This window comes from Blennius ocellaris (genome assembly GCF_963422515.1).
Source record: "Blennius ocellaris genome assembly, chromosome: 4".
Classification (NCBI taxonomy): domain Eukaryota; kingdom Metazoa; phylum Chordata; class Actinopteri; order Blenniiformes; family Blenniidae; genus Blennius; species Blennius ocellaris.
The window spans coordinates 12,472,831-12,499,406 of record NC_137653.1 but is presented as its reverse complement, the minus strand read 5'-3'; the positions used below and the strand labels follow the sequence as shown (position 1 = coordinate 12,499,406).

Sequence of the window (26,576 nt, the reverse complement as noted above, 5' to 3'; positions counted from 1 at the left end):
CGACGACTCCAACATGTGGCTCGTTACGAAATCATGAAACGCACAGACAATTCATAAAGGTGCTCAATACTTATCACATCTCATCATGTACGAAAACAGCTTCAACTATTTCAGAAGACTGTTGTAGACAAGCACCTTATCGATGACCAAGAAATGAAACTGTCAAAGAAAGGCCGAAGTTTTAAACAATATCAAATCCAACAAAAATAAACCTCCTGGACAGTAACATTGATGTAAACAGATTCATTTCCAAGTGTAGAAATGAAAAATGTTAAAAGGACACCACAGTGCCGATTGTTGAACAGTACGGCAGCGCACTCAAACTCTTATGTACAGATTGTGTCGTCATCCAGGAGCTGGACATTGCGGCGCACCGACATTAAGAAAAACCCAAAATGACGAGTGTAGCTTTTTACTGTTTTTATTGTTGCTGGAGGCTCTAATACAATATGAATCATAAGCTTTACAAAATAAAAACAAACAAAAAAAATACAACAAAAGATTCCCCTCCAAAAAAAAAAAAAAAAAAAAAAAACCTTAAAAAAAAAAAATGGAAACAAAGGTTTCCAACCGAGACACAAAGACAAACCGTGACCCCCAACAAAGACGTAGTAGGAGTGAGGAGAGAGAAGACTGAATAAGCTGGACAGAGGGGAAGCAACTGTCATGATATACAAAGTGTGGTGGTGGTGGTGGTGGTGGGGTGTTAATGACGAGGGTGTAACCGGTGATAATAACAGTCCAACCTTGTGTTTGAGGTCCGCATGTCCACCTCCTGCAGCCTCGGGCAGACGTGCAACGTGAGACAGGAAGTGCGGGAACTCAGATCGGGCGCCCTCGCGTTCACACCCGTTACGTCGCCCACGAGAATGGCGGTAAATACGTGGACAGTTATATCTCTATACAAATATATCAGGGGGTGGGGGGTGCCGTAGACAAAAATAGGTGCACGAAGTCAATTTGGATGAAGTCATAATGGCGCCACTGACGAGCCTACACCACCTACAGCACAGTCTGTGTCAGTTTTCCTCAGCGCGGAGGAAGAGCAGGGCCAGAGTCACATCGGCTGTGAGGACATCGGGGATTATTACTACAATGACCCTCACGCTGGAAGATTATCATTAACCGTGGTAATACTATCATTATATTCATAACATGGGAGAGACGAGGAGAGGGAAGAAGAGAGACAGAGGAGGAGCGAGAGAGCCAATGAGTGAGTGAGAGAGTGGCTTCATGGCAGATGGGATGCATGAAAACAAAACTAGACGGGAAAATAAACAAAAACAAAAACAAATAAAAAAGCTAAGCATTTTCTCCTTTTTTTTTTGTTATTCCACAAATAAACAAGTGCAGCACTGAAACAGGCATGGAGGAAGAGACATAAAGAAACAGAGATGGAAGAGATGAGGCAGAATGAGAGAGAGAGAGAGAGAGACAGAAAAAGAGAGAGAGGGAGAGAGAGAGAGAAAGAGAGAGAGACAGGGAGAAAAACAACGGTAGCATCTCTAGCAGTTGTGTTTCTTCTTGAGTGCCTCCACCAGGTCGAGCTTCAGAGCCTCCTGCTTTGACTTGTCGGCCAGAGTCTGAACACTCCTGCAAGGAGAGACGGAGAGAGAGAGAGAGAGTCAGTGTACAAAGTCACGCTGGAAAACACTTCCAAATGAACGGACTGGGCTGTTTTAGTCACACAGGCATCACACGCCAGCTCTCCCTGGAGAGAACAGTGTTAAAAAGTGCATCCTCCTCTTGTTTCCATCTGCACACTGCAATCGAGTCGTCGTTAGTTTTCATGTCATCGTGCAGCTGAATTGTCCCTCGAGCTTTTATTTTAATTTCACAGCATTGCATCTGCCCGGACCTCAGTGGGAGCCTCAACTCTGCGTGCATGAATTCAACAAAAAATAACAGAAATAGCCGGTACGATGTCATCTATTTTATGTATCGAGTGTTTTTGAGCAGCGTCACAGGAAGTCTAATTATCAGTGCAAATAATCTTCACCGAGTCCTGGCGGACTTGTCTTATTGGTGTGAATTTCCCCACAGGGATGAATAAAACATCAATTACTTTTTAGACAAGCTGGGCTGCCATGACGTGCGCTATTTTCCCGACATTAGAATTCACAAGATTCTTCCATCACAAACTACGCAACAAGAAGCAAAAGGAGCTGGGCCACAAATGACTGCGCTTCAAAAAGTTGGGAGATTTCACTGCAACTTGAAAGAGATGGAAGAATAAAGAAGAGATTTAAAAAAAAAAAAACCCAAAACAACCAGAACATTTTCAAAAATAAAAGTGGGTTCACAGAGGGCAGGAAGGCAAAACAACCATGTCTGAAGTTCGAAATAATCCACAGATCTTGACCGACTGAAGCCGGCTCATTTCGTGTCGTCTCAGAAGACGGCGAGTTTTAAAAGCCATCGGTCAAAATCTGAAAAATCGACGCGAAAGCTCACAGGGATCCAGAGGAGAGCAGGCAGGATTAAAGTGATGTAATAATATTGAAGCAAACAGGATTTGTCTCCGTGGCAACCAAGACGACGGTGGTGATGGCGCGGAGACTTTTTGCCGCCGGATCTGTCTGCGGATTTATGATGTGAACATTGGAAAAGATCCCGGCAGAGACATGAGAGAGCACCACGACTGTTTGCAGTGAGTTTTGTTAATCGACATAATTGAACATGCCGTTAATGTTTGAACTGTTAAACCCTGCTAACTGTACCGAGGTACATAACTACATACAATCTAGTGTTTGATTGTTTTTTTTTTTGCCTCAGTCACGTCTTGATGACACTACCAGCCTGTGGTAAAATACCCAGCAGGCTTAGTGTCACAGATCACGTCTTACTCCCTATGATTTAACAACTTAAAGAGTTTTATTCAGCCGAAATCACAAAATGTGATCTTTTAATGGTGAAAGCTTCCATTCTTGCTTCGAAAGTGTTTTCCCTCCACTTGAAACAACGTGTTCCGAGCAGAATAAACACCTCGTCTTCGAAAGCCATATTAGGGCAGCAAACTCAAAACAAACAAACACGAGGGTGACTCATTTAAATACTTTTACACATAGTTCGTTTGCAACTTCCTCAGAGATGGACTGGAGAGGTAAACAAAACCCTCACAACATGCTCACACAGCTGCGCTGCGTCCTCAGGAAACATGCACATATGTTCACACACTCATTCACCGTGTGGCTGTAATTTGGTTATTCAGAGTGCAGTCTTTTTTAAATTTTTATTTTACGATTGTGTTATGTGACCTGACGTTCACCGTGCAAGTTACTCTGGAAAACTGTTCCCACGTCCCGATCTCTTGACGCTGGGGTTAAAACGAGCACAGTATGCTCACACACATACACACGTCCATGCCTCGCTGTACCTCTGACCCTAGTCAATGAAGATCTGACGCTGGGTGAGGACCTGCGACAGCTCCTTCTGGAGCTGCCGGTACTTTTGGTTATCGGGCAAAGACTCAATAGATCTGAAGCACAGGGGAGGAGCAGTGGGAGGAGAGAGGTGACGGGAGAGAGATTAAATACGGGGAGAGACACCGACAGGAACGGCGGTGCACACGATATGAAGTTCAATAATGGAGTGTGACAGAGAGGAATAGAAGAGAGGAGGAGGAGGAGGGAATGAAATATCAGATAAAGGGCATGAAGTGATAAAAAAAAAAAGAAAAAGATGTGTTGATCAGAAGTGGACAGATTGATAAAAATAGAAGAAAAACCCTGCAGACTGAACGCCCTGTGGGAGAAGGCCACAGTGAGACCTCAACAGGCGCCGTACCTTAGGCCGTTAACGATGTCCTTGGTCTTCCCAAAGTAGATTTCATTCAGTGTGGAGCGGATCTTGTTCTCCATATCCTAAAACATGAAGAATGACAATCTTTCAGTCAAATAACCCGGCCGTCCCGTTGCGACTGCATAAAGGTGCTGAACGTGAAGCTGCGGCGGCTCGTCGTGGTGAAGAGATGTTCTTTTCTGACGCCGCCGCAGCTTGAAGGGTCACAGAGAGGGAAACTACATCTGACGTCAGGTTGAAGACAGGCGTGAACAAGCTTTTGTTACCACGGCGCCTGGAGGTTTTACTTGGGATTTTGCCATTTAACAAAAAAAAAAAAAAAAATCTAAAATCAACAAAGAGAAGACTCTGTTGAAAAAAGTTGTGGAATCTGTGGCCAGTGACCCCAAAACAGCCGGGCAGTAAGGTTTAATTTGGGCCCTTAAAAGGTAGAAAAAAACAAAAATCCAGCAACATTTAACAGGAAGCAGCAGTGAAAACTCGCCGCCGTACTACAAGACAGATGGAGATATAAAATAAAGGCCCAGCAGTTGAAGTTCACAGGCTTTTCCACACATTAGTCTGAAGAGATACACTAATGTTTTTATAAGGAACTTTTCCTCTAGAAACTCACAAAAACCCAGTGTGCCAGGTTTTGTTTGTTCATCACCACATTTCTGCGATTGCATAGATACATTTACAAATAGTTGGTTCAGTTGTCAAATAATTCTAATTGTAAAGACGAGTAAGGATGAGTCAAGACAAAGTCTTTTTTTTTTTTTTAATCCACGCTATGTGGAGGGAAAACCTTCAAGACCAAATATTATTTCAAACTAAGTAAAGTAATTTTCATTAGCTCTTGTTCTTGGGTGGAATTAAACAGCCGTGATGAAGGTATTCCCACAGAGCACAGCCCCACGGCCGTCTGGAAGATTACTTGACGTATGAAGAGGCTCGTGAATACCTTTGAAGCGAGGGACTCATCTTTTCAAGACAAATAATTAACCGCGGTAGTTTTAGTGGCTTCATCACACAAGCAGGACGTCAGTGGAAACTACTGACTTCAACAAGGCGGCCGATGTTGGCGATGTGAGGCGAAGACTCTCCGACCGTCTCGTCTTTTTCCATCTGTGCCAAGAGATAAGAAATTAGCTGTGCGAGTGCTTGACAGCACAGCTGGAGAAGTCGGCAGCAGTGGGGGGGTTTTGTTGGGTTTTTTTCTCTCTTCAGGGCGACATCCCACCTGTCTTGTGAGGCTGCCACCGAGGTTCATGGTGCCAGAGCCGGTCTTGGTTGTCTGGAGCCACAGCATGACGGTGGAGGTGAGTTTGTAGTGAGCAGTACGACCGCTGGACTTCTCCTGCAGGCACACAGTTATTTATGGATTTATTTAGACAGCATTCATGGCAGGTCGAAGGAGAAATTAATTCTTTAGTGGATCACATTTCATACGATTTCAAACTCCCATCGAAAAGGTCTGATTTCCTGAAACAATAGATTAATTTACAACAGACATTTATAATACATCAAAATACATCGGACAACAAATGCATCTGCTTAGTTTTTTATGTTTATCTTTGACTTGTATGGCAAGAACTGATATTTAATAGCAGCACTGTGAAACGTTTCACAATGACTGAATGACTGTACCAACTACAAATATATAGATTAGTGTACCACACAGTTAAATTGCAGTAACTCTGACCTTCAGGATTAAAAGCAGGCCCTGAAGACATTAAAGATCAGACTGCTTCATTTACAAACATCTAACATCCTGAAGCTCAAAAGTTTTCCATGATGTATTTTATAAATTGCTTAAAATTTGAAAATACATTAGCCAGAGAAAAGGTTCCGTGCTGTCCTTGAAACAAACGGAAAGACAAAACCCGGAGCTTTCCAGATGTGCGTTCAGGTGTGAAACGAGTTTGATTCAGCCGCTTCCTACCTGCACCTCCACCACGTGGATGGAGTCCCAGCAACCCTTAATCTTCTTGGATCCATCCCCAGCCTTCTTAATGAGAATAACTCCGGCAAAGCCGTGATCCAAGTCCCACAGGTACACGGAGGACACACCACCCTCGAAGTACCTGAACACGACAGCAGAGGTCACGGGAGGGCGACACTTGAGCGGCTATTGGGAGTGACTCCTCTCTGAGGCGCGGTGCTCGTACTCACAGGTCTCTGTACTGGTCGAAAGCGTTATTGGCTTCAACCTCGAGTTTCCTCAGGCGAGCCGAGGGCATTGCACCGTCTTCAATGGGAGGCTCATACTTATTACTCCACGGAGATCTGATGGCCCGAAAGAAGACGAGAGGACCACATGAAGCCGAGGCAAACACGGAGAAACAAGTACAGTGTGGCATAAATAAACTTATTCTGAAGGTAAACGGTAATATGTTTGTCCGTCCGACACGGTTTGTGTGTCGGTGTTGTGCAGCCTGAAAAATTTCGTTTCTCTGTAAACAGAAATGATCAAGAGAAACATCTATCTCATTCAGATAAACACCACAAAACTTTTCATGAAGATTGTTCCCTTTACACAGGCATCAATGGTCAATGATACAGAAAAGTCTTCAGTGAAGAAGCTCTGGCCTGAAACAAGTGTTTTTACCTGATTACATTTTTTTTTTTATTAAACTCAAAATCTTAAAGATCACATGATCATTGAAGTACTCACACAGCCCATAGAACAAATTCCTTCAAAAGTCTACATTTGTGACTTAAAAAAAATAAATAAAAAAAAGTACACTGTCTCACTAAAATAAAATCCATTGTTCATTTTGGTGGTTTTACACCTGAAGACACTCGTAGTGTCATGTCTATTCAGCAGGATCCTCGTTTGGTCATATTAGATTACTTTAAAGAATGTGTAAACTGTTGAGGTAGCTTTAACATAAATTCATTCTGCTCTTATTTCTACTTCTATTTGCCAGCATTAACAATTTTCCGGCCAACTCATTTCTTCCAAATTGACTGAAAAACAGGCACGGGGTCATATTTTCGTTTTGAAATGAGACCGTTCATATTTATATACATTTATAGGCCAGCAGGACCAAGTCTTTTAAAGGAAGTGACAAGAGGCTGGTACAAACTTTTACAAACACCCGCTGTGAAATCTTTTCCATGTAGAAGGATTTATGAGCAGCAAACTGTGTGATTTTAGCAGGACTTGCACTGTTTTAGCAGATTTTATAGTACATTATATATACCATACAGTGGTGTTTATAGCTCTCCCTATATATTTAACACCCCCCCCTCCAAAATATACATTTCTGAGGACTTCAACTCAATGAAGGAGTGTTTTATTCACTCTGAGGTTTGTTTTTTCTTTTCCCTCTGCCAAGACACAGCTCCACTTCAAAATCGCCACGAGTGACATGCAGTTGTGAACTGAACCTGTAGGAGTCGCCGTCTCGGTTGTAATCGCAGAGCAGATAGTCTTTCCCCACCACCTTGTCGCGGGCGATCTTCAGGGGCTGGTCCACAGAGGAGAGGAGGTCCTCGCACAGACTGGGCACCTGGACAGAAACGCAGAGGGAGCTCAGCTCATGAGCGCAGATGTACCTCTGTCCCAACGCCGGCTCGCCAAGCCTTTGATCAAATGTGCACCGTGAGACCCGGGAGTTGCGTACGAGACACACAACAACAAGACGTTTAGATCATTTCAGGCTTCCCGCGACAACATGCCAGCTTTAAAATTACTCCCAGGACTGAGGGCGAAGGGACTAGTCTGCAGAAAAATGAGGATAATGGCTTCCGATAGCCTCATTTTAGATGTAAGGAGAGGGTTTCCAAGTTCCTTGTTGTCCTCTCGCATTCCAGGGCGAACAAGAAAGCGGAGGTTATTGGGAGAGGCTGGAATGAAATCTCATTGGGGAAACATAATATCTGCAGGATAAGAGGGGTACAAATTATTTCTCACAGACTGACATGGAGCCCCTCCGCCGTGTGCTTGTGCATCACGGCGTCGACACAAAGGAAGGCCTGTCGTTGTGGAAAAGCCCCCATATCCCTGAACACGGCACACCTGGCTCGCCAAACTGACTGAGACAAGGAAAACAAGGGTGAATAAAAACTCACAAAGACGAGTGTGTGGCAGGGTAGAGAACTGAGATAAGAGAGGGAGATGCGGGACAAGCAGGAATATAATACTCCCAAAAAAAAAAAAGAAAGAAAGAAAGGGGTGACTTAAATTGCGAGAAAGAGTTTTTTGCGGCGGTGGGACCAGGGGAAAAAAAAAGCCCACTAGTGGAGGTGATTGACGGCTATGATAATAATCACTAATAAACCCAGTGGTCAGAGGAAAAAGAAAGAACAGATGTCCGGGGGGGAGAGAGGTGAAAGGTGGGAGAAGAGGAAGGTGAGCAGGTGGGGGTCTGACTGAACAAGAACGGATATAGCAACAAAAACAAGGTGCGGGGCAAACAGAAGAACGAGTGTGATTTGATTTGTGTCCCATTTAGTGGCGTAATCTGTCTGGAAGTGCTCTGGTGAAACACACACACACACACCCGGTCCCAAAATGACAAAACAGAAAAGGTGTGGGAAGAAAACAAAACTATTGGTTTATAATCAGAGGAGGAAGTCCTAAAGTGTAACACTTTAATTGTGTATAAAGTTATAAAACCATTTCACATAGACGGATTCCTCTAAACCAGCTTGACTGTGTCCATGTACAAATTAGATACAAAAAAAAAGGATTTCTTTCAATATTGTTACAATTAGCATTCCGAGATAATAGATGAACATCCAACAATGTTGAATATTGAAATAAAACGTTCAATAGTTTGGAAAAGACACTGAAGTAGATGATGTCAATGTCTTTGTTCTTCCATGAAACAGTAATCTATCCCTCACCCTGGTTTAAAACTCACTGATCTTTGTCTCGTCATCACAATGCTCGCTGAGCTTTCTCTACACTCTGTGACCTCCACACAGTAGGTGGGCATCAAAGGTGACTGGCAGAGCATTAATGCAGAAACAGCCTTTATTGCACTTTTGTCAGTCTTTAGAGACGTGTATACAGCACACACACATATATACATATAAAAACCCAACAAGACTGCTTATCTATCCATTTGGGCCCTGCATCACGGAGTTTCTCAAAATATATTCAGAAAGACTTCAGTTTTTAATGCATCTCATATACAGGATAGGACAGTGTGTCACTGGACAGGTGTCTAATTAATAAACAAACTACACAGGCTTCAAAGGCTTTAAAATATTGGAGGTAACTTTGTGAAGCACTTTGGTTCAGCCTTAGTTGTTTTATAGTACTAAAAATGACTAAATGACTAAAAATGGGTTTCAAGATGAGTTTTAAACAACACTTCAAACCAGCGAAGCAAAAAAAAAAAAAAAATCTCCAGGAGGAAGAGGCTGGGGACAAAAGAGGCTGTAAACCGTCCAACTTTGACGAAGACACTTGGGAGAAGTTTGGGACTCTGACGAGTGACTACAAGAGGTACTCGGTTTTTATTTGACCTGTGAGGAGATGTGAGGGATTGTAGGGTAACTCACCAGGTCGATGAGGTCACTGAGGTTCTTCTCGATCTGCTGAGGAGGCAGACGCCTCATCAGGTCCAGAGCACAGTCCAGCTGCTGGTCATTCTGAAACACACGAGCCACACTTATTCCACCAGACCACCAAACAAACACGTCCAATAAAACTGTGGCGAGCATCGCGATTGATTTACAGTCTCCCAGGGTTTCGGTTTCATCTCAAAAAACAAGACAAACAACCAACTTTCTCAAATCGGAAAGTACAAAAGGAGGCGTCGATAATGAAACCTGGGATCAAACATGGGATTCTGCTGGGAGTCGGAGGGAATCTTGCTGCAAAACCAGTGTGGCGTGTCGATGCTCATTTAAAAAATGAAAACAAAGGAGGAAACAGAATGGCAATATAATCACTCCACACAAGTTTTTAGTTATTAACCTGCACTGAGCCACAGCTGCTTGCAGTATGAACGTGTTTATCAGACGGTGACGCAGCGCATCATAATGACCTCACACGATCTGACGTCACTCGACTTTTATCGGCGGTAAAGACTTAGAGAGAGTTAATGGAATACTTTGAGCCTAAATACACAGCGCCTGCAAGCAAAAGTGCAAAAATCTATGCCTTATGCGCCATTTTCAGGGACACAACACATCTGTACACCGATAGAGGAACTTTATTTCTGCTTGCTTCGACCACAATTCAAGAAAAAGATGTCCTCAACTATTTTGTAGAATCATGGGCCTATTAAGCAACAAACAGTCAATTGAAGCACAAAAGAGGAAATAATAGAGAATATTCTGTGTGATTGCTATATCTGAATTTCACAAACTTCCGGCATTTCGTGTTACGTGAAATAACTTTAAGGCTGTGGTTTATCCCGTCAATGAAAACGCAAGAGATCTAAATGGTAGAAATGACAACAGCAAGCAAAGCCCGGTTCAATGTCCACATTTATATTGGTGTATTTATTTAAAAGAGACTTAAATGTATTTTACTGTACTGATGGAAGATTTCCACTGTCATAAAGTGAGATAAAAAAAAATTTAAAAGGCTTTAATTGATCTAAAAACAACACAGTGATCAAGTCCTGCTACATTCTGAATTAAAGGTACGAGAGCAGTTGGAAATGATCACACCCCCCAAAGCCACTGTGTGATTATGACAGAAACATTTTCAGCTCAGCAGACTTTTAACAGCACTCATGATTTGTCATGTGAGTATTTTGCAGGGAATAGTGAAGAGGAGCGATCGGACAAGGCAGATCATAAGGGGCATATCGGTTTGTGTGCAAAAGCTTCAAACTTGTGGGTTAATGTCACAACAGGTACTGATCAACAGTCTGCAACACCTCAGTCTCGCTGTTGCTGCTCTGCGACACGTTCACAAATGTACATGTAAATAAATGGCTGTTTACATATTTAGAATCATGTAGATTCAAGAGAGCGTCAAGATTCAAAGTGTTTATTGTCACATGCACAGTAAAGAAACGGGTTTCCCTGCACAATGAAATTCTTAGTCTGCCGCCTGCACTGAATGCCACAAAATGTAAACTAGAAATACTATAATAAACTTAAGCAATAGAAATAGAACATATATATTAAACGGTGCGAACTACAAGTGATATATACAGGTGAATCTACAAAACACAATTTAAGGTAGAAGTAAAAATAAAAGAAAAATTAATAAAAAATAATAATTTGTAGGATGTAGGACATGCCAATATGTCGGACAACAACAAAATTAATTTCAGATTGAGGTGACGAATGTGACACTTAAGAGATCATATCTATTATGTCAACTCAACCGTCCCTCACGTCCACGCAAAGTACAATGTCCACACCAGAAATGTTCACACCCAATAAATAAATAAAGATGAACGGGGAGGAATTAACGTTCAGTTCCTTCAGCGATAACGACGCAAAGTTCCATTGTTTGGACCGACTCTTGCTAAATGTGGTGTTCAACAGTGCAAGAAAAATGAAATGTAAGAAAAATATTGACTGGGAATCAGGTCAACTAAAGCGTAGAGACATATTGGCACCGTTTTTAAAACAGTGATTGGAAACGGGGGTCGTAAACTTACGATGTCTTTACTTTTAAGGTCGACTACGTTTTCCGGGTAAACAAAATGTGTTTGGTGCGAGAGAAGCAAAAATGTCCTTTAGCAAGAAAGCCTCAGACTTTTGGTTCAAACTATCAGCTGTTACAGGCGGAGAAGTGTGAGCTTGGTCTTTACTTGTAACTCAGTATAAAATGTATGAAAAGGTAAATGTTGCCCATATTAAACCATCGGTGGTTGGGGACAGAGCCAAATTGAGATTTATGCTTTCTTTGACTAAACCACAAAATCTTAAAGCCATAATCATGTTGTGAAGGTAGAAACAACAATAACAACTTACAGCTCCGCCTTTAGATTGCCATATATACTTATACTAATTGATTTTTCACTTTATTAAATGCACATAATACACACGAATATGTCCTTTTTTTGTGACATTAAAATATATTAGAATCGACGTTGATCTATAGCACGCTTATAATTTGTAAAGCCGTCATTTCACACTGTAAATAAGGGACATTTTAGCTTGACGAGCTGCTGAAGGTTGCCGGTTCAGCTCAGCAGACGCGGCACTTGCCGAGCTGAAAACTCTCTTGCTGTGGAAACTTCATCCTCCTCGCTGGCAGGGTTGTCCTGTGAGCCCAAATATAAAACAGCTGCTGTAACATCACTGACTGGGGCGTGCCCTCAAGTATAACATATGTGAAACTTTAAGTTATACCTCAGTGCTCACACACACACACACACACACACACACACACACACACACACACACACACACACACACACACACACACACACACACACACACACACACACACACACACACACACACACACACACACACACACACACACACACACACACACACACACACACACACACACACACACACACACACAAGGAAGCTGAGCAGGCATCAGCCCATCGGGGGAGAGAAGATTAACACAGCAATATGACTTTCTTTTTTAAATGATCCTTTGCTTCTCACAATAAGTTGTCAAAATGGATGTCCAACTGGTGTTTATCAAACAGCTTTCAGCCGATCTGAAATGCAGGCTAATACTTTCTCCTCAATAGACATTTGATCGCCACTTTGTTTTTAACGATGCCCTGTGCTGCGTCGTAAAGTTTTGATTAATAACTCCAAAGTCAACATCCATTGCAATCAATCACCTGCAGCGCCAAGTCAGACAAATGTTATTCTGTGTGATGATGGAAGTCGCACTGCAGCAACACTCATTCAATGTAGGAACCACAGACAAATTTCATGAAACAAATTAAACAAACAAAAAAAAAGATTTTACAAAAATCTTGAGGCTTTCTATCAAAACCAACATTGTAACTGAGCTGTGATTAGAAATGTGACATTAAAAACCAAACGCCAGCAGTCAAATACATGTATGTGACAAATATATCATATGAGAGCCGACAGGCACGGCTGTAACACCTTGATCATTTCTTCTCCTGGCTGTTTATCGACAGACGATCAAATGGTTGGTACGACTTCGCCAACAAAACAAAACAAACTACAATTCTTCCAGTAAAACCTTTATCTTGTTTGCAAACCGCATTCGTTTCTCAACTGCATACCAGAAGCAGCAATTCCTGCTACTGCACCTACTCACAGGATGTTTGCTGTGTGTATAAGTCTTAACCGTCTCTTTAGGCTGGCAAGATCTGAAAGATAATATTCAGCACTTAAAGGGTGGAAGAAAAAAAAAAAAACCCAAAAAAACATAGTGCTGAGATGCAAAGCCTCGCTCCAGGAGCTCCTCTTCCTAAAATATGTAGACCAGCCAGAACATGAAGCTCTGTAGGAATGTGTGGGAAGATGTAAAGAAGTGTGGACTCACAGGGACAAAACAAGTTTTCCAGCACACCTTCACACACGGCTGACCGCACGACAAACAATTTCAACAGTGGCCTCAAAAAAAAAAAAAACACCTGATCTGGATCCACGTCCAACTCCAACACCGGGTCTCCAGTAGCCATCAAGTACTTTGAACGATCTTTATACATTTGTCCCAACAGCTTTATTGTGTTTTAGTGTGAAAGCAGACCAAAATGTGCATTATGGAAAGCACTTCTGCAGCCATTATTAAACTCCGATGGGAAAAGAGTCGAACAGTAAAGCAGTGGAGACTCTCCCGTTTGTCATATTATTTGCATCCCATATTTAATCCACCTGTTAGATGTCAACGAATTTGTCTCGGCTTTAAGTAAGTAATAATAACAAAAGCCCACCACTCCATCCATCTGGTCCTGGGACCATGGCATGTTATAATGTATAAAAGCCTCCATTTGTAAACATTTTGTTCAGGGTGACCCCCCCCCGGACGTAACCCCAGTTTCTAAGCAACCCTTTCAGGAACCATTTCCTCAACGTCTAAAAAATCTCCCACAGCTGATGAATCAGTGCGCTTTGTCAGACACCTTGCGCTCTTTGACGCAGTGTTTACCAGCGCTCCTGTCTCCCGTGTAAACACCAGTCCGGACCAACAACCCACGGGGGTCAGGGGGGAGAGTGGCGAGGCCGAGCCAGCAGGATGAATGAGGTGACGGCGAGGAGAGTGGAGGAAGAGCAGCTGGCCTTTCCCATTTCGGACGCCATGTAGGCGTGTTTAAATAGCTAGTCTGAGCCGATCCAGGCGAGATTGAAGTTACTTGTGATCTTAAAGGAAGCGGCTCTTGAGATCGGATGCCGAGTCAAAGAAAGTTGGTTGTGTGCATCCACTGCTTCTGCAGCAACGGCACAAGGTTCCCGGGGCAACGCGGTACAGAGGATTTCAAACCAGCTACATCAACACCTCCCCCAAAACGCTGTGAAAAACAAACATCCCAAACATGGCAATAACACACAGACGAGTCACTGATATCATGTCCTGTATTTAGCATCTGGTATGGAAACTGTACAGATGCTCGTCCATAAAAGATCATAAATACGGCCTCTCCTTGTCAAAATCAGTAAGTCATGTAAAGATGGGCGTGAGCTCACCATATAATGGCCAATCCTTCACACCACTCCTCATCTAGGAGCGGATAGTTTGGAGCGTCAAGGTCTCCGATACATTCTACTACTACTTACTGCGATATTCACCCTCAGGACATCAGGACCGTAAACATTGTTGTGACTCCGCCTCTGCTTTAGCAAACAGAACAAATATGTACACAAAACACAGCAGCACTTTGCAAACACTTTGTTTGCACCAGGAATATGTCTTAAGCCTGAAAAGCAGGTCTACAGACAGCCACATCTCTACTGACCAGACGTTTTACTTAAAAGTCTGAACGACACTGCTGCTGCACAACCGGCCGGGACAGAAGTCAGACTGAGCGCTTTGACAAGTGCAATTTTATCGAGAGAAGCTTTTATGGAACTGAAGGTGTTGGACCCAGTTGCAGAAACTTGACTTGATCCATTTGTTCTTTAAAATCTGTAAATGTTCCTTGAGGTTTGAGAGTGTGGTCTGTCCATGTGCTCTCAAACGCGGTGGATGACTGAGCTCCCTCAGGATCTCACTTCCTTTTCATAGGAGAAAGCAGTGCAATATTAAAGTAAAAAAAACATGCTGTGCTGTTTGGACTGCTGTGTGCATCCCGTGGGTCTCTGCCAGAGGGACGACAGCACAGACTGTAGTGGTGCCAAATAAGTAATACTGGATCTGCTGTTCGACTGTAGTTTTCTGATTATCATGAAGACACAACTCCTAATGCCTTACATCATTTAAACAGCTCGTTCCACTGTAGCTGCCCTTCGATCTGATATTAGAAATAACATCTGACATCAACTCTCTCCTCGCTTGTGCCGTTTACAATAAGGCCTATGCACATTTACGCGAGATGAACTACAAGTGCCTCTGGACTTTTGTTCCACTGCATCATTTATGAAAACTACTTATACACACAGTGTATACAGTCACAGTGTGAATACAAGACGAAATAGTAGTAACAATCACAAGTAAGCCATACATAATGACTGATGATATGGACTGGACCAAGTTCCAAGGCGCAGAACAAAATTGAAGAGAAAATCAGTCGTATCCTTCATTTTTACAAGTTTTAAGATCTGAAAAAAGGACAATTTATCCCCTCTATGTCCAAGTGAATACTTTTTTACCCTGTTGCTTCAGCATTGCAAAGTTTTCTCTAAATCAGAGCAACGATCCACCAGAACGATGCATATTGTATGCAAATATACAATTTAGTTCTGGTGAACAGTGTGCAGACCCTTTGAGGGGGTGAAAGTGAGGTCTGAAAAACCTCGTGAGACACCGATATGCATCTGAAGACACATTAGCTTCCTCACACATAAATGATCTTGATGCTGCTTCTATTTTTAATTTCCAACTGTATTTGAGGGAGTGGGTAACTTGTGGACATTCTACAGTCCGTGAAGTGCCAGTGAGGGTGTTCAACAAAAAACTGCAAAGTGAAAGCTAAATGCTGAAACATTGGTGATCAGCCTGACTTGGCAGGGGAAACTCACAAAGCTTGACAGCTTGTCATGGTTGGAAAAGGAGGAGCGAGGAGTCTTATTTTAGCTCCACACCAACCAGGAGCTGCACTGCTTTACCATGCGTGTGAGCGTGCGTGCGTGTGTGTTATATTAGGACTCCTCGCCATTACTATTAACAAACTTGTGTCAAATCCAAAACATCCTGGTGCTAACTTTGTGCCGACGGGGCAAGGTAGGTCGACTTGGCGGCTAGCAGCGAGCTAACTGGGCAGGAAGAACCAGCGGCTCGCTGTCGGGCGCTGGGGCGAATTCATTCTCGTCCGCCAGACGCGCACAACTTCGGCGAACTGCAGGTCAGAAATGCCGCGGTGGTTTTAGACCCTGCGCTCGGGTTTCCATCCGGAGGCTCCAGCCAGCGTTAGCCTAGCCTTAGCAGTTGCTAGCTCCGCTAGCTGCAGCCCCACCAAAAAACCCCTCTCCGGGAGCAGCTCTCCCGCGGCCCTTACCATGTCTGCGGCGGTCTCAGCTGGGGCGGGGGAGCGCGGTTTATCCGATGACTGTACGCCTTAGCTGGGCTTCGATTTATTAAATCTGCTCCTCTCGCCTCTTGTTTTGACGCTGTTGTTGTTGTGTTTTTTTAGTCCCCCCGCGGAAGATGTTTTGTTCGCCTCTCCCTCTCTGAACCCAGCCCTGTCAGCGAAATCCACTTCCTCAACCGGGCTACAGGAAGGCGGCTGCAGTCACAGCAGGCCCCGGTAGCACATCCGGGTCACTCCGGGCTCCCGGCGTCGCAGCCAATAGCGAAGGAGCGAGAAAGGCATTGCCAAGTATGGAAAGAGAGGAGTGGTGCAGGAAACACGCAGTCACAGAGGGCAGCACGCGCTGATGGAGGTTCTAACAACCAGCCACGAACCATAATAACAACAATTTTATTGTAATCTTTTTCTTCTTCTTCTTCCTCGTCTGAAGACGAAAAGACAAGACAGTAGAAAATATGATAGGTCTTCATTAATTTTGTGTTTGCAGGGGATGGCAGAGCATGGAAAGAGAATGAAAAGCTAATCACACAAGGGAGGAATTAAAACACAGAGAAGAAGATGATGATGATGATGATGATGATGATACTTATTATTATTACTCGATTTTACCATTGTGAAGAAATATTGATATTGCACAATATAGAAATATTATGGCTGTGAAAAGGAGACAGAACTTTTAAGCTATATTCCAGTTATAGTCACTTCGGAGAAGAGAGGGAGAAGAAAGAAAGAAGTTTCAGTACCACTGTTGATTTTAGAGCTTTATGTCATGAAAGAAGTGTGACGTCGCCCATTCACACTGACTGAAGTGGTCTGCTTCTGAAGAAATGAAATCTCAGTGGCTCGTGCGAAGGAAACACCTTGGGGTTATTGTTTGGTTTGGAGAGCAGCTTACTGTAGCAAGATAATACAACCATTGCTAAAGTAAGTTGCTCGTGATCATTATTATTTTGCCTCTGTTGTTCTCATGTCTTCTATGCTGAACTTTGTGGTGCAGAAACCTGGAAATAAAATCTGCTACCGAAATAAAGTCTAATTTAAAGATTAAATCACATATGCTGCAAAGTATAGAGGTTCACTAATAAACATCCCTCCTTTGCAGGTTATGAGATTAAGTTTACTCTTACTGACATTTCTCTGGTTTATCACAATGTGTAAATACTTTCATGTTTTTATATTTCTAAATATAACCATGTAAAACATATCATAATATGACACAAATGTGCTTTCTGTCCAATATATGTGTTTATACATCCTGTGTCGCTTGCACACCGGAAACGTCTATGTGAACCAGGTCAACATCTGCATATTGTTGACTGTGTGGGCTGCAGCGCTTTGACTTCCAGTATCCAGTCTGTTGGAGGCTCATAAGAGGAGAGGAATTCTCATTCAAGCCAAAAAAGATCAGTCTCAGTAGAAATATGCTCGACTCTTTCACTGCTGAAAATGCCACATGAAACAAAAACATTGGTAAAAAAGAAAAAAAATGCTGAATTTGTGAGAATGCTTGCACTTTCTTATGCATGTACAGTAAAAGTATTATCAATGTGATAGACTAGTTCATCAGTGAAGAGAGGAAGCTGTAAAATGAATAACTTGAGATGAATGAATTTATACATAAAACATCCAAATGTGGACTAAATTAAAAGAGAATAAAGGTTTTGCTATTTAATAGATCTGAAGGATTACAGGCAGGCAAATATGGAGATGCAAAGTAGTTTTTTGGGAACAGTAACTATTCTTGAACATTTTTTGATCAGAATTTTGAAGCCAATAAGCTTATATTTTTGAAATAGGAAACTACTGCATTATATCTACTGATACTGTGAACTAATTTCTAGATTCTTCAATCAATTAATCAATTGATCGTTACAAAAACACCTAGTCAGCCAAAATGCTTGACATACATAAAAAAGTAACAAATCTGAAGAATAAGAGGTATAAAACCAGACTAAAATACAGCTGTACAATAAATAAAAACTACAAAAAGACTGTTTTAGAAATGTATTTTAGACAATTCATCAGGATAAATTGCTTCAAATTAAATGCATTTGAAAATAACTAATTAGTCTTTCAGAAACATTTTGGAATTTTAGAATCAGCAGTTTAACCGAGAGAATAATAAAACATTTTCAGTATTTTGTCCACCTCTGTAAATGAAAGCTCCTGAAAACTGCAGCTCACGTGACTTCACTATAGTCTCGCGATATTTCCCCACGAGTCATTCTGACAGCAGCAAACATGGCGGAGGACCACGGACGGAAATGGGACCGCTGCTTGGCTGACACTGCGGTGAAAACAGGTGCTTTTCTGTCCAGTCCGTTGATGTAGCGACTTCCTCCGGCCGTTGGACCTCCAGCAGCGGGTCGCGGTCTGCCGGAGAGCTGAGCTGCGGGTCGAGGCTGCAGACGAGTCTCTGCTTAAGCGGCTCGTCAGTCTGACCTGCAGCAGCTGAGGTCAAAGTCAGTCCAGCATAAAACTATAGATTTCTTTTATTTATAAAAAAGAAAAGAAAAGGAAAACGTCTCTCATAAATGCATATGGCGTTTATGTATATGCTAGTCTTCACACTTTGAGTAATAGATAGGAATAAGGTCGCATTTGGTGTGATGGGTTATATAAAATGAGTTGTAAATTAGTGTGCGCCCAAATTCCTCTTGGTTTAAAAACAATAATCTGTTTATTATCAGCTAAATGACTGTTTCTCTTTGATTTGGCTGCAGGGATTACAATAGTCACATTTGATCAAACTATTGTGCTAACCTTTTTGACTCAAATATAAAAAAAAGATGTACAGAAAAACAAAAGTAGTTGATCTGTATGAGTATTTAGTCTGTCCACACTGAAGTTACTATTTCTTGAAATGTGATTTCCATGCCATCAGGCTGGTTTCAGTTCTAATATGCATGCAGTAGAACTTTTGTGTAGTGTTGAATCTACTTCTTAATCAACCAACAGTATTTCGTGTTTAGGGGATTTAATCTCTTCCTGTCAGAAGAAGAAATCGGCACCACATCATATATCCATTTTTCAATACAATGAGACAAAAGACAGAGTGCACATTGAAGTGAAGTGCTTTTTACGTCATTTATTAACGGAAACTTCCAAGTAACATGTGGAAAATGATGCCACAACACCAGTTTGGGTGAGCGTTTTAAAAAGGTTCACATGGCAGTGTCGCTATGATAAAATATTTCATGAAAATATTCCTGTTAAAGCTCTCTCCCAGTTGCAGCACAGCTGATTGCAATGAAAGACTTGTTTTGGGGCTTTTTCACAACCTTGGTTGATGACATCATCATCAGATTCAGTCCTGCTGAAGCAGGGAGAGAGCTACAACATGCAGGACACCGGCCCTCCAGCACTTTGGGCTCCCCTGCCGTGAAGCAATCAAAGATGAGACGCATTAATTGATGTGGCGACTACTTTCTTCAAAAACATTCATATGGTGCCTTTGCATGCATTTTTGTGGAGACTCTGCGGAGAGGCTGTAGTGTTGCAGAACTGTCCAAATATCATCTGTGGATGTAATCTGCCTCAGATGCTTGTCTTTCTTTTTGCCGAAAGTAGTTCTTAGTGAAGTCTCAATGTCCTCTGTTGCAGAAGAAGATATAAATTCGTTAAGTCTGGACTGTGAATGTTAGCTGACCTGTACTTGAATCCTGGTTGTGGAAGGACACGCATTCAGTGTAAAATCCAGCCAAGTCTATGAGGAAAGTAGTAATGGTTTGTTGTGGTGAACCTTGTAAAATGAATCAGCCTAATGGATTATTAAACAAATAAGAGAGGCACTGGAACATTTCACAGCACGCATGTTTGAACTGTCAAACTACTACTGAAGTAACAGCGTAAGTAAATGATCATATATCTCCCCGAGACGGCCGTCCTAATCTGTATGTTAGTTTTCTTCTCGGCCTCTGGTTCTCAGCTCTGATGAAACGGCACAGATTTACAGTTCTGAACAGATCACTTAGCTGCCTCTCTGCAGAGTGTTGTTTCAGATTACGTTTATTTGTGGTATTTGGCTCGGTGTTGATCTAATGCTCAAATACTTAAACTGGCAAACAGTGTGTCCCAAAAAGAAAATTGAATGACGTCAGCCTTTGGTGCAATAACATGTGTTCCTTGCTGTGAGGGAAAACATGTGCATTGTGGCATTTCTTTGAGCTCGGTGAAGCAAGCTGCCAGCTGTGCCAGCGTGTCTTTGGTAGCCAAAGAAACCCAGCAGCACATGTTCCGCTCAGGGGGTCTTAGAGAAGCTCTTCTGTAACATTTATTTTAGATTTTCGTGCAGTATATAATTTATTTTGAGGCATTCCAGTAATCATAAAATGAGATCGAGAGATGTACTATTTAGAGAAGAAAAAAAGATCAACTTTAGTTCCTCAAGTTCAGGTTATATAGTCAAACATTGCAAAAAAAAAAAAAAAAAAAAACACTCGACAAAGGAAAACCATGCAGGCTGACTTGGAGCTCTGTAAACCACGTTAAAGGTCATGATTCTACTGAGTGGCCCAAAGTCCAGTGATTAAAAATGGAAAAGACCCTGGGAGAGGTCGCATCCGTCTCCTTTATGTACGGTAATGAGAAACTGATTTTATGTTGGCTGGTGCTGCAGAAGGAGACAATCAGCAACATCCTCTTCATAAAGGTAAACAACTGTGTTTATTGGAAGTGCGGTTTTTAATTTGAGGAACTGCTAAACAATCCGAGCGAGACAGACCATTAACCATCAACAGCTAGCCCTTGTCGGAGGCAACATGGCGTCGGTAAAAAAAAGTGATTCATTGGCCCTTCCACTCATATCTACTTCTGTAGCTTTTACATATCGTACCTGAGAACTTTTTTTTTTTTGGCAATTCTCAAAGAAAAACTTTCTCGATTGAATGTTACATGAGGATATCATGTGATTATCTGCAGATACAACTTGTTTGCAGTTCCTCGTTGTCCAGTGAATGTGTCCATCTAGAAAATGTGACTTTCACACCTGGAAACTTATCAACTTTTGCCGCTGCCTTTAAGGACAAGCGGTCCACCCAGTCCTCGCTGTGACCTCAGTTGAAGGCTGATTGCAGCACCGTTGCTATTGTTTTGGTTGCCGGGACAGGAGGTCTTAATGGGCTGTAACACAAACTACGTGCAGCTTTTGTGTCCAGGCAGCGCCGGCTTCCCCGAACGAGCGTCGCCTCGAAGCTTCCGTTTGCCCGAACTCCCGCGTCGACATGTCTGCGACACCAGCGATCCGACCACAGGCTCGGCCACAAGCTCGCGCATCACCGCCGAGCTGAGCGGCTGCAGCTGTGCTCACGACCAGCAGCTGTTTACTGTCAGAGGCCGGCCTTTTAAAGAGAGGAATGACCAATAAAGGCATCGTGTCAAGCATCACATCATCCCTCCTCTCTCTGGTGTTTACAGAGCGTTTTCTTAGGCCCCGGCAGTGTGTCACAACTGAACTGAACCAGCAAACTGCTAATAAGAGTACAAAAGAACTCTGGGATGCGTTTCCTGTGACCCAGTACTCTAAATGAAATAATTTTTTTTGTCATTGGTAGTATTTTCCTTTCACGTCACTTTAAAGGGTAACTGAAATGTTTTTCAGATTTCATCTTTAGAAAGAAGAATAAATATGCTTTCGAAAGGTATATAACATTCCCAGATAAAAGTCAGAATTCCGACCCTTTTAATTGACTTTACATGATGCAGCAGACGACGGTATATTTGCGGGCCATAAATGTGAGCCGCCTGAGCTAGACCGGATATGACGTACGAGGGGTTATATGTCCCAGCCAAAACAACATCAGCTGATTGAAGAATGGAGGGGTTTGGCGATACAGAAGCACCTAGGAGCGATGTTAGCGAAGATTTAAGTGACGTATCGTTGGTTTTGGACGAAGATGAAGGAGAGGAATCATCGGAGGAAGAATTAGAAGAAAATCAAGGCGTTCAACCATACATGTTTGAGCCGTGAGTACATATTGTGTGTGACCGGGTATTTACCCGTGAGTACATATTGTGCGTGACCGGGTATTTACCCGTGTGCACATATTGTGCGTGACCGGGTATTTACCCGTGTGCACATATTGTGCGTGACCGGGTATTTACCCGTGTGCACATATTGTGCGTGACCGGGTATTTACCCTTGTGTCAGAGTGGGTGTTTTGCAAAGTTTATTGGTCTATTTGTCTTAAGTTTTAGCAGGTTTTAAAAAGACTTACTGAAAGTTGGGTTTAAAAATCCGTTAAAAAGCCGTTTAAAAATGGTGGGGACAGAACCAGGTTTCAGGATACGTTTCCTCTTCACATCAAAACCAAGTGACTCTCGGATTGCGGGTGCTGTTTCGTAACAGTCATCCGTGAAATGTTGACTGCAGAGATAGGAGGCCTCTGTTGGTGTCCAGTTGGAGCGAGTGCGCTGCACTTGTTTTGTCCATAATCTCCTCAAAGTTTCATCTTTTGGGAATTTATGGACACTTACAGACGGACTGGGCATTTGGGAACACCCAGCCGCAACACAACGCTTAGGCATGACTCTAAAAAACTGCTAAATAACGCGATAATGCAGAGCACATGTAAACAAGACACTACGATCAGCTGTTGTGGGCGGAAGTAAATAACTCCTCATACGTCACAGCGCAAAACTACGGCAAGTTGGGAAAACTAGGTCAGATTCACAGGGCGGGAGATTTAAAGGCATTTTTAGACGTTCGGCGCTCAAGAGCAAGATAGTGGTGTGATTGTCATTGGTGTGTCATATATCATTCGAAAGGGGGAAAAATAATGCTAAATACTGGTGTATTTTAATAGAATTATTTCAGGGACCCTTTAAGTAGTCTCAAATATTGTATGCAGTTGTTTTTTTCTCAGCCGGGATCTGTGATATTTACTTTGTTTGTGTGTGTTTTGTAGTATAAAGGTCCACTGCCATGTTTTCCAGCTGCTGAGGATAGTTTGCACAATTGAAATGACTTTGCTCATAACATGACATTAAGGAGCTGCGACTATTACAAAAAGGGCATGAATGTTTGTCACGGAGAACAACAAACTGTGGATATAATTATTGTCCATCCAATAAGTTAAAAACTTTTGTTACGATGATACAGAAGATTTTTACCAAACTGACAAATGGAAATGAACTTGTTACACTGTATTTTCTTATGCTAATTACTATTACACAGTAATGACTGTCATGATCTTTTTCCACATCCATCAATCTTCCACAGCACTTCATCCAAGTCAGGGATGCTTGGCGCCGGCGCAAATCTCAGCTGACTTTGTGAAAAATGACCAGTCAAACACAGACAGACGCATGTTCATTTTCACATTTTGCTTCATAGTCGGCAATTTACCTCAAATGCGTCTTTTTTTTGGATTGTTGGAGGAAAGCGTCATACCCGGAGAAATCCCAGCGACACACAGGAAGAAAATACTGGATTCAGACCGGAGACTTCTCACTGTGAGGCAGCAGTGTAAACCACTACACCACCCTGTGGCCTCACTGAAACACAAAAAGCTTAATATATATATATATATATATATATATATAGTATGAGCAAAAAAATGTCTGCTAAAGTTTTATTGCTTACATTGGCTAAAACCACTGATGGAACTTGACTTTATTATTTTACAACAAACAACCTCAATTGAATCATGGCAGGGATGAAATGAAGCACCTCTGTATTTCATTTTCTGCCTGAGTGTTTGCAGGCCTGAGGGTGAAATGGTTTTTATTCCCCTCCTACCCAAATACTTTTATCATAATCTGACTCTCTTGGAGATGGCCAGACAAAAGAAGAGATGCCAGCGAGAGATATTGATCTGCTTTCATATTTTTGCTTGCGCTCGACTGTCAGCAGGAAGTCGGAGTGCTTCAGAAAGGCTCTGGCTGAAGAGCAAAAGGACTGGGCTCCAAGCAGAGGGGAGAATCCTGCATTTAACCCCGAGCCTTCGCTTGAAGCGGCGGCAGTGGAAATATTTATCGTTGATGTGCTCTGATAATGAGGATGTGTGGTGTCCCTTTGTGGTCTTGTTTGACATTTTAAATTGTGTAATGGAGAACAGTCTTGACGGTTCTGGTTCAGACACATTGGTCATGCTGCATAGCGCTCTGAATCCAATTAGGAGTCGGAGGGGCCCAAATGGCTGTTTTGGTTTTTTTTTGTTGGTTTTTTTTTTTTTTAATGTGTTTTGTGTGCTGGCTGGCCTGCCATTGGGTGTGGTGTGGCCTGCAGCGAGGTGAAGCTTAAGCGCACAAACACATTCCTCCTGAAAAATCTTGTTGAACTTCTACCGATTCGTTGGCGATCGCAAGTGCTGACTCACTGTTCTCTCCGTCGTACCGAGTCTCAAGATGTGAGTCACCTTCATGTTTGCACCCGCTGACCTCTCACCTCCCGCGCCCTCTGCCTCGTGGGCACTGTCATCACCCTTAAGCCCCCCCCCCCCCCCCCCCCTCCTCCTGCACCTCGTTTGCTGTTTTCTGTCCTCCTTGGATGTTTTCAGTATTTTTTTTTTTCCCCCCCTCTCAGCTTCTCGTACCCTAATGAGCAAATCTTTCTAAGCAGCGCTATTTATCCACTTTTGAAACAAGCGTTCGAGCAGCACCCCACTGACCTCATTTCGACAGATTTACATCTGTGCCAGTCGGTTTTTAGTACTGCGTCAGCCCGGGTTCGTTACCTCACCGCGAACATCAAAGCTGAGTTTACATCTCTTTCGAGTCGCTTACGTTCTACTCCTCTCTCTCTCTCTTCGCAGCGACGGGCCTCGGTGTTGGCATCGTGTTTTCCGTCCTGTTCTTCAAACGTAAGCAGTGTTCATTTCGTTGTAATCAATACTTCTAAAAGCATGCAAGTGTAATGGGTTTTTCTCTTCCAGGGCGCACATGGCCCGTGTCCTTCGGCACAGGTTTGGGACTGGGAATGGCATACACCAACTGCCAGCACGACTTCAGGTCACCCTATCTGATTCACGGCCGCATGGTGAAGGTGAATGTGTAGCTGTAAAGTGTTCCCTTGTGCTTAAGGTTTATTACACATGAGCACATCATTCTGAAATCTTTTTTTTTTGTGTGTGTGTTACTTTCCAGGACCAGTAATGAAGGACTGAACAAGTTTCTTCTCTGCTTTTTGTGTTTTGTTAGTTTCTTTTTGCCACTTGTTGCTGCCCTGGCACTAATAACCAATGATGTCCACATTGTGTTTTGTTTTTTTTCAAAAAGGTATTGAAAGTATATTTAATAAAGCAATTGTGGGGAAAAAAAAGTTTATCTCTGCTCTGTGTTATTCTGTTTGAATGTTAGTGAAGAATGAAATGTGGTTTTGGGGGTGGGAGGTAATTTTGTGTGTTAATGAGCTGGGAGACTTGAACTCCTGCTGTTTTGGAATGAGGGCCAGGTCCAGCATCTGCAGCCCTCTTGCCGAGTGGGAGGATGAAAAGTTGCTCTGAATGATGGGATAAAGAAATGCAGTGAGTATAAGAACAAAGACACTTTGAAATAAAGCTGTTTCAATTCGCGTGTGCAGCATGAACTCGTATGCAGTGGATCGGCCCGCGCTTTTCTTATGGTTTCTTAGTATGCGGATAGTAAAAGTGTAGCGCATTTAATTAAAGAAAAAGTACATTAAGATGGAATTTATAAATCAGGAGGAATCCGGCGGGTGTATTACATTCGTTAGCTGTGTGTCTGTTTGTCAAGATTGTTCTGTAAGTGATTGATCACTTATGTGTGGTTGCATGGGTGAGAGGAGTGTGTGTGTGTGTGTGTGTGTGTGCGTGCGTGTGAGAGAGTTTGTGCACGCGCACATGTTTATCCAGCCCCCCGGGGGAAACAGAATCTGTGGAATGCTGAGAAATGCCATTTCTGGACTTGGAGCACGCTCTTATTACTAACAGGTGAGCTCTGCACTTTGCACGTCTGAACATAACACATGTACGCTTTCACATCATAGAGAGCACTGGTTGGATACGCAGTCATATTTTCCCTCTTCGTCACAGCAAGAGTTTGCTAAAGCAATGTAATCGTATACATTCCTGCACACAATAGAATCAAACTATGTGTCCAAAAGCCCGTTTCTTCAGCCCGAGGTTTGCTGCAAACGCATCTGGCACCCGAGAAAACCCTGTCAGAAATTAAGCCGTGTCACTCATCCCCTGTCCATTAAAATATTTGTTTGCAAGTGAAGCATGAAACCGATAGGGGTTCTTATGGACGTGAGCCAGGTTGAACACCTGTGAGCAA

The 26,576-nt window shown here is 42.7% G+C and overlaps 2 protein-coding genes across 4 annotated transcripts; one reads left to right on the top strand and one right to left on the bottom strand.

Moving 5' to 3' along the window:
* Positions 1-405: 405 nt before the first annotated feature.
* capzb (capping actin protein of muscle Z-line subunit beta) lies at positions 406-16,549 on the bottom strand. Of its 3 annotated transcripts, none has more exons than XM_080495567.1 (10): positions 16,308-16,549; positions 9,301-9,390; positions 7,177-7,298; positions 5,956-6,069; positions 5,726-5,867; positions 5,024-5,140; positions 4,843-4,908; positions 3,787-3,863; positions 3,384-3,478; positions 406-1,593 (listed from the first exon to the last, which is right to left on the bottom strand). In XM_080495567.1, exons 1-9 carry the CDS (start codon positions 16,308-16,310, stop codon positions 3,385-3,387), a joined length of 825 nt encoding a protein of 274 aa, XP_080351693.1. In that variant the 5' UTR covers positions 16,311-16,549; the 3' UTR covers positions 406-1,593; position 3,384. The 3 variants fall into 3 exon arrangements, with proteins under 3 accessions (XP_080351693.1, XP_080351692.1, XP_080351694.1); XM_080495566.1 differs by having other exon boundaries at positions 3,377-3,478; positions 16,308-16,548; XM_080495568.1 differs by lacking the exon at positions 3,384-3,478.
* Positions 16,550-18,565: 2,016 nt separating this feature from the next.
* On the top strand, positions 18,566-25,592 carry LOC308129655 (MICOS complex subunit Mic10-like). Its single transcript, XM_080495648.1, has 4 exons — positions 18,566-18,642; positions 25,094-25,141; positions 25,214-25,323; positions 25,425-25,592. Exons 1-4 carry the CDS (start codon positions 18,582-18,584, stop codon positions 25,431-25,433), a joined length of 228 nt encoding a protein of 75 aa, XP_080351774.1. The 5' UTR covers positions 18,566-18,581; the 3' UTR covers positions 25,434-25,592.
* The last annotated feature ends 984 nt before the right edge of the window (positions 25,593-26,576 follow it).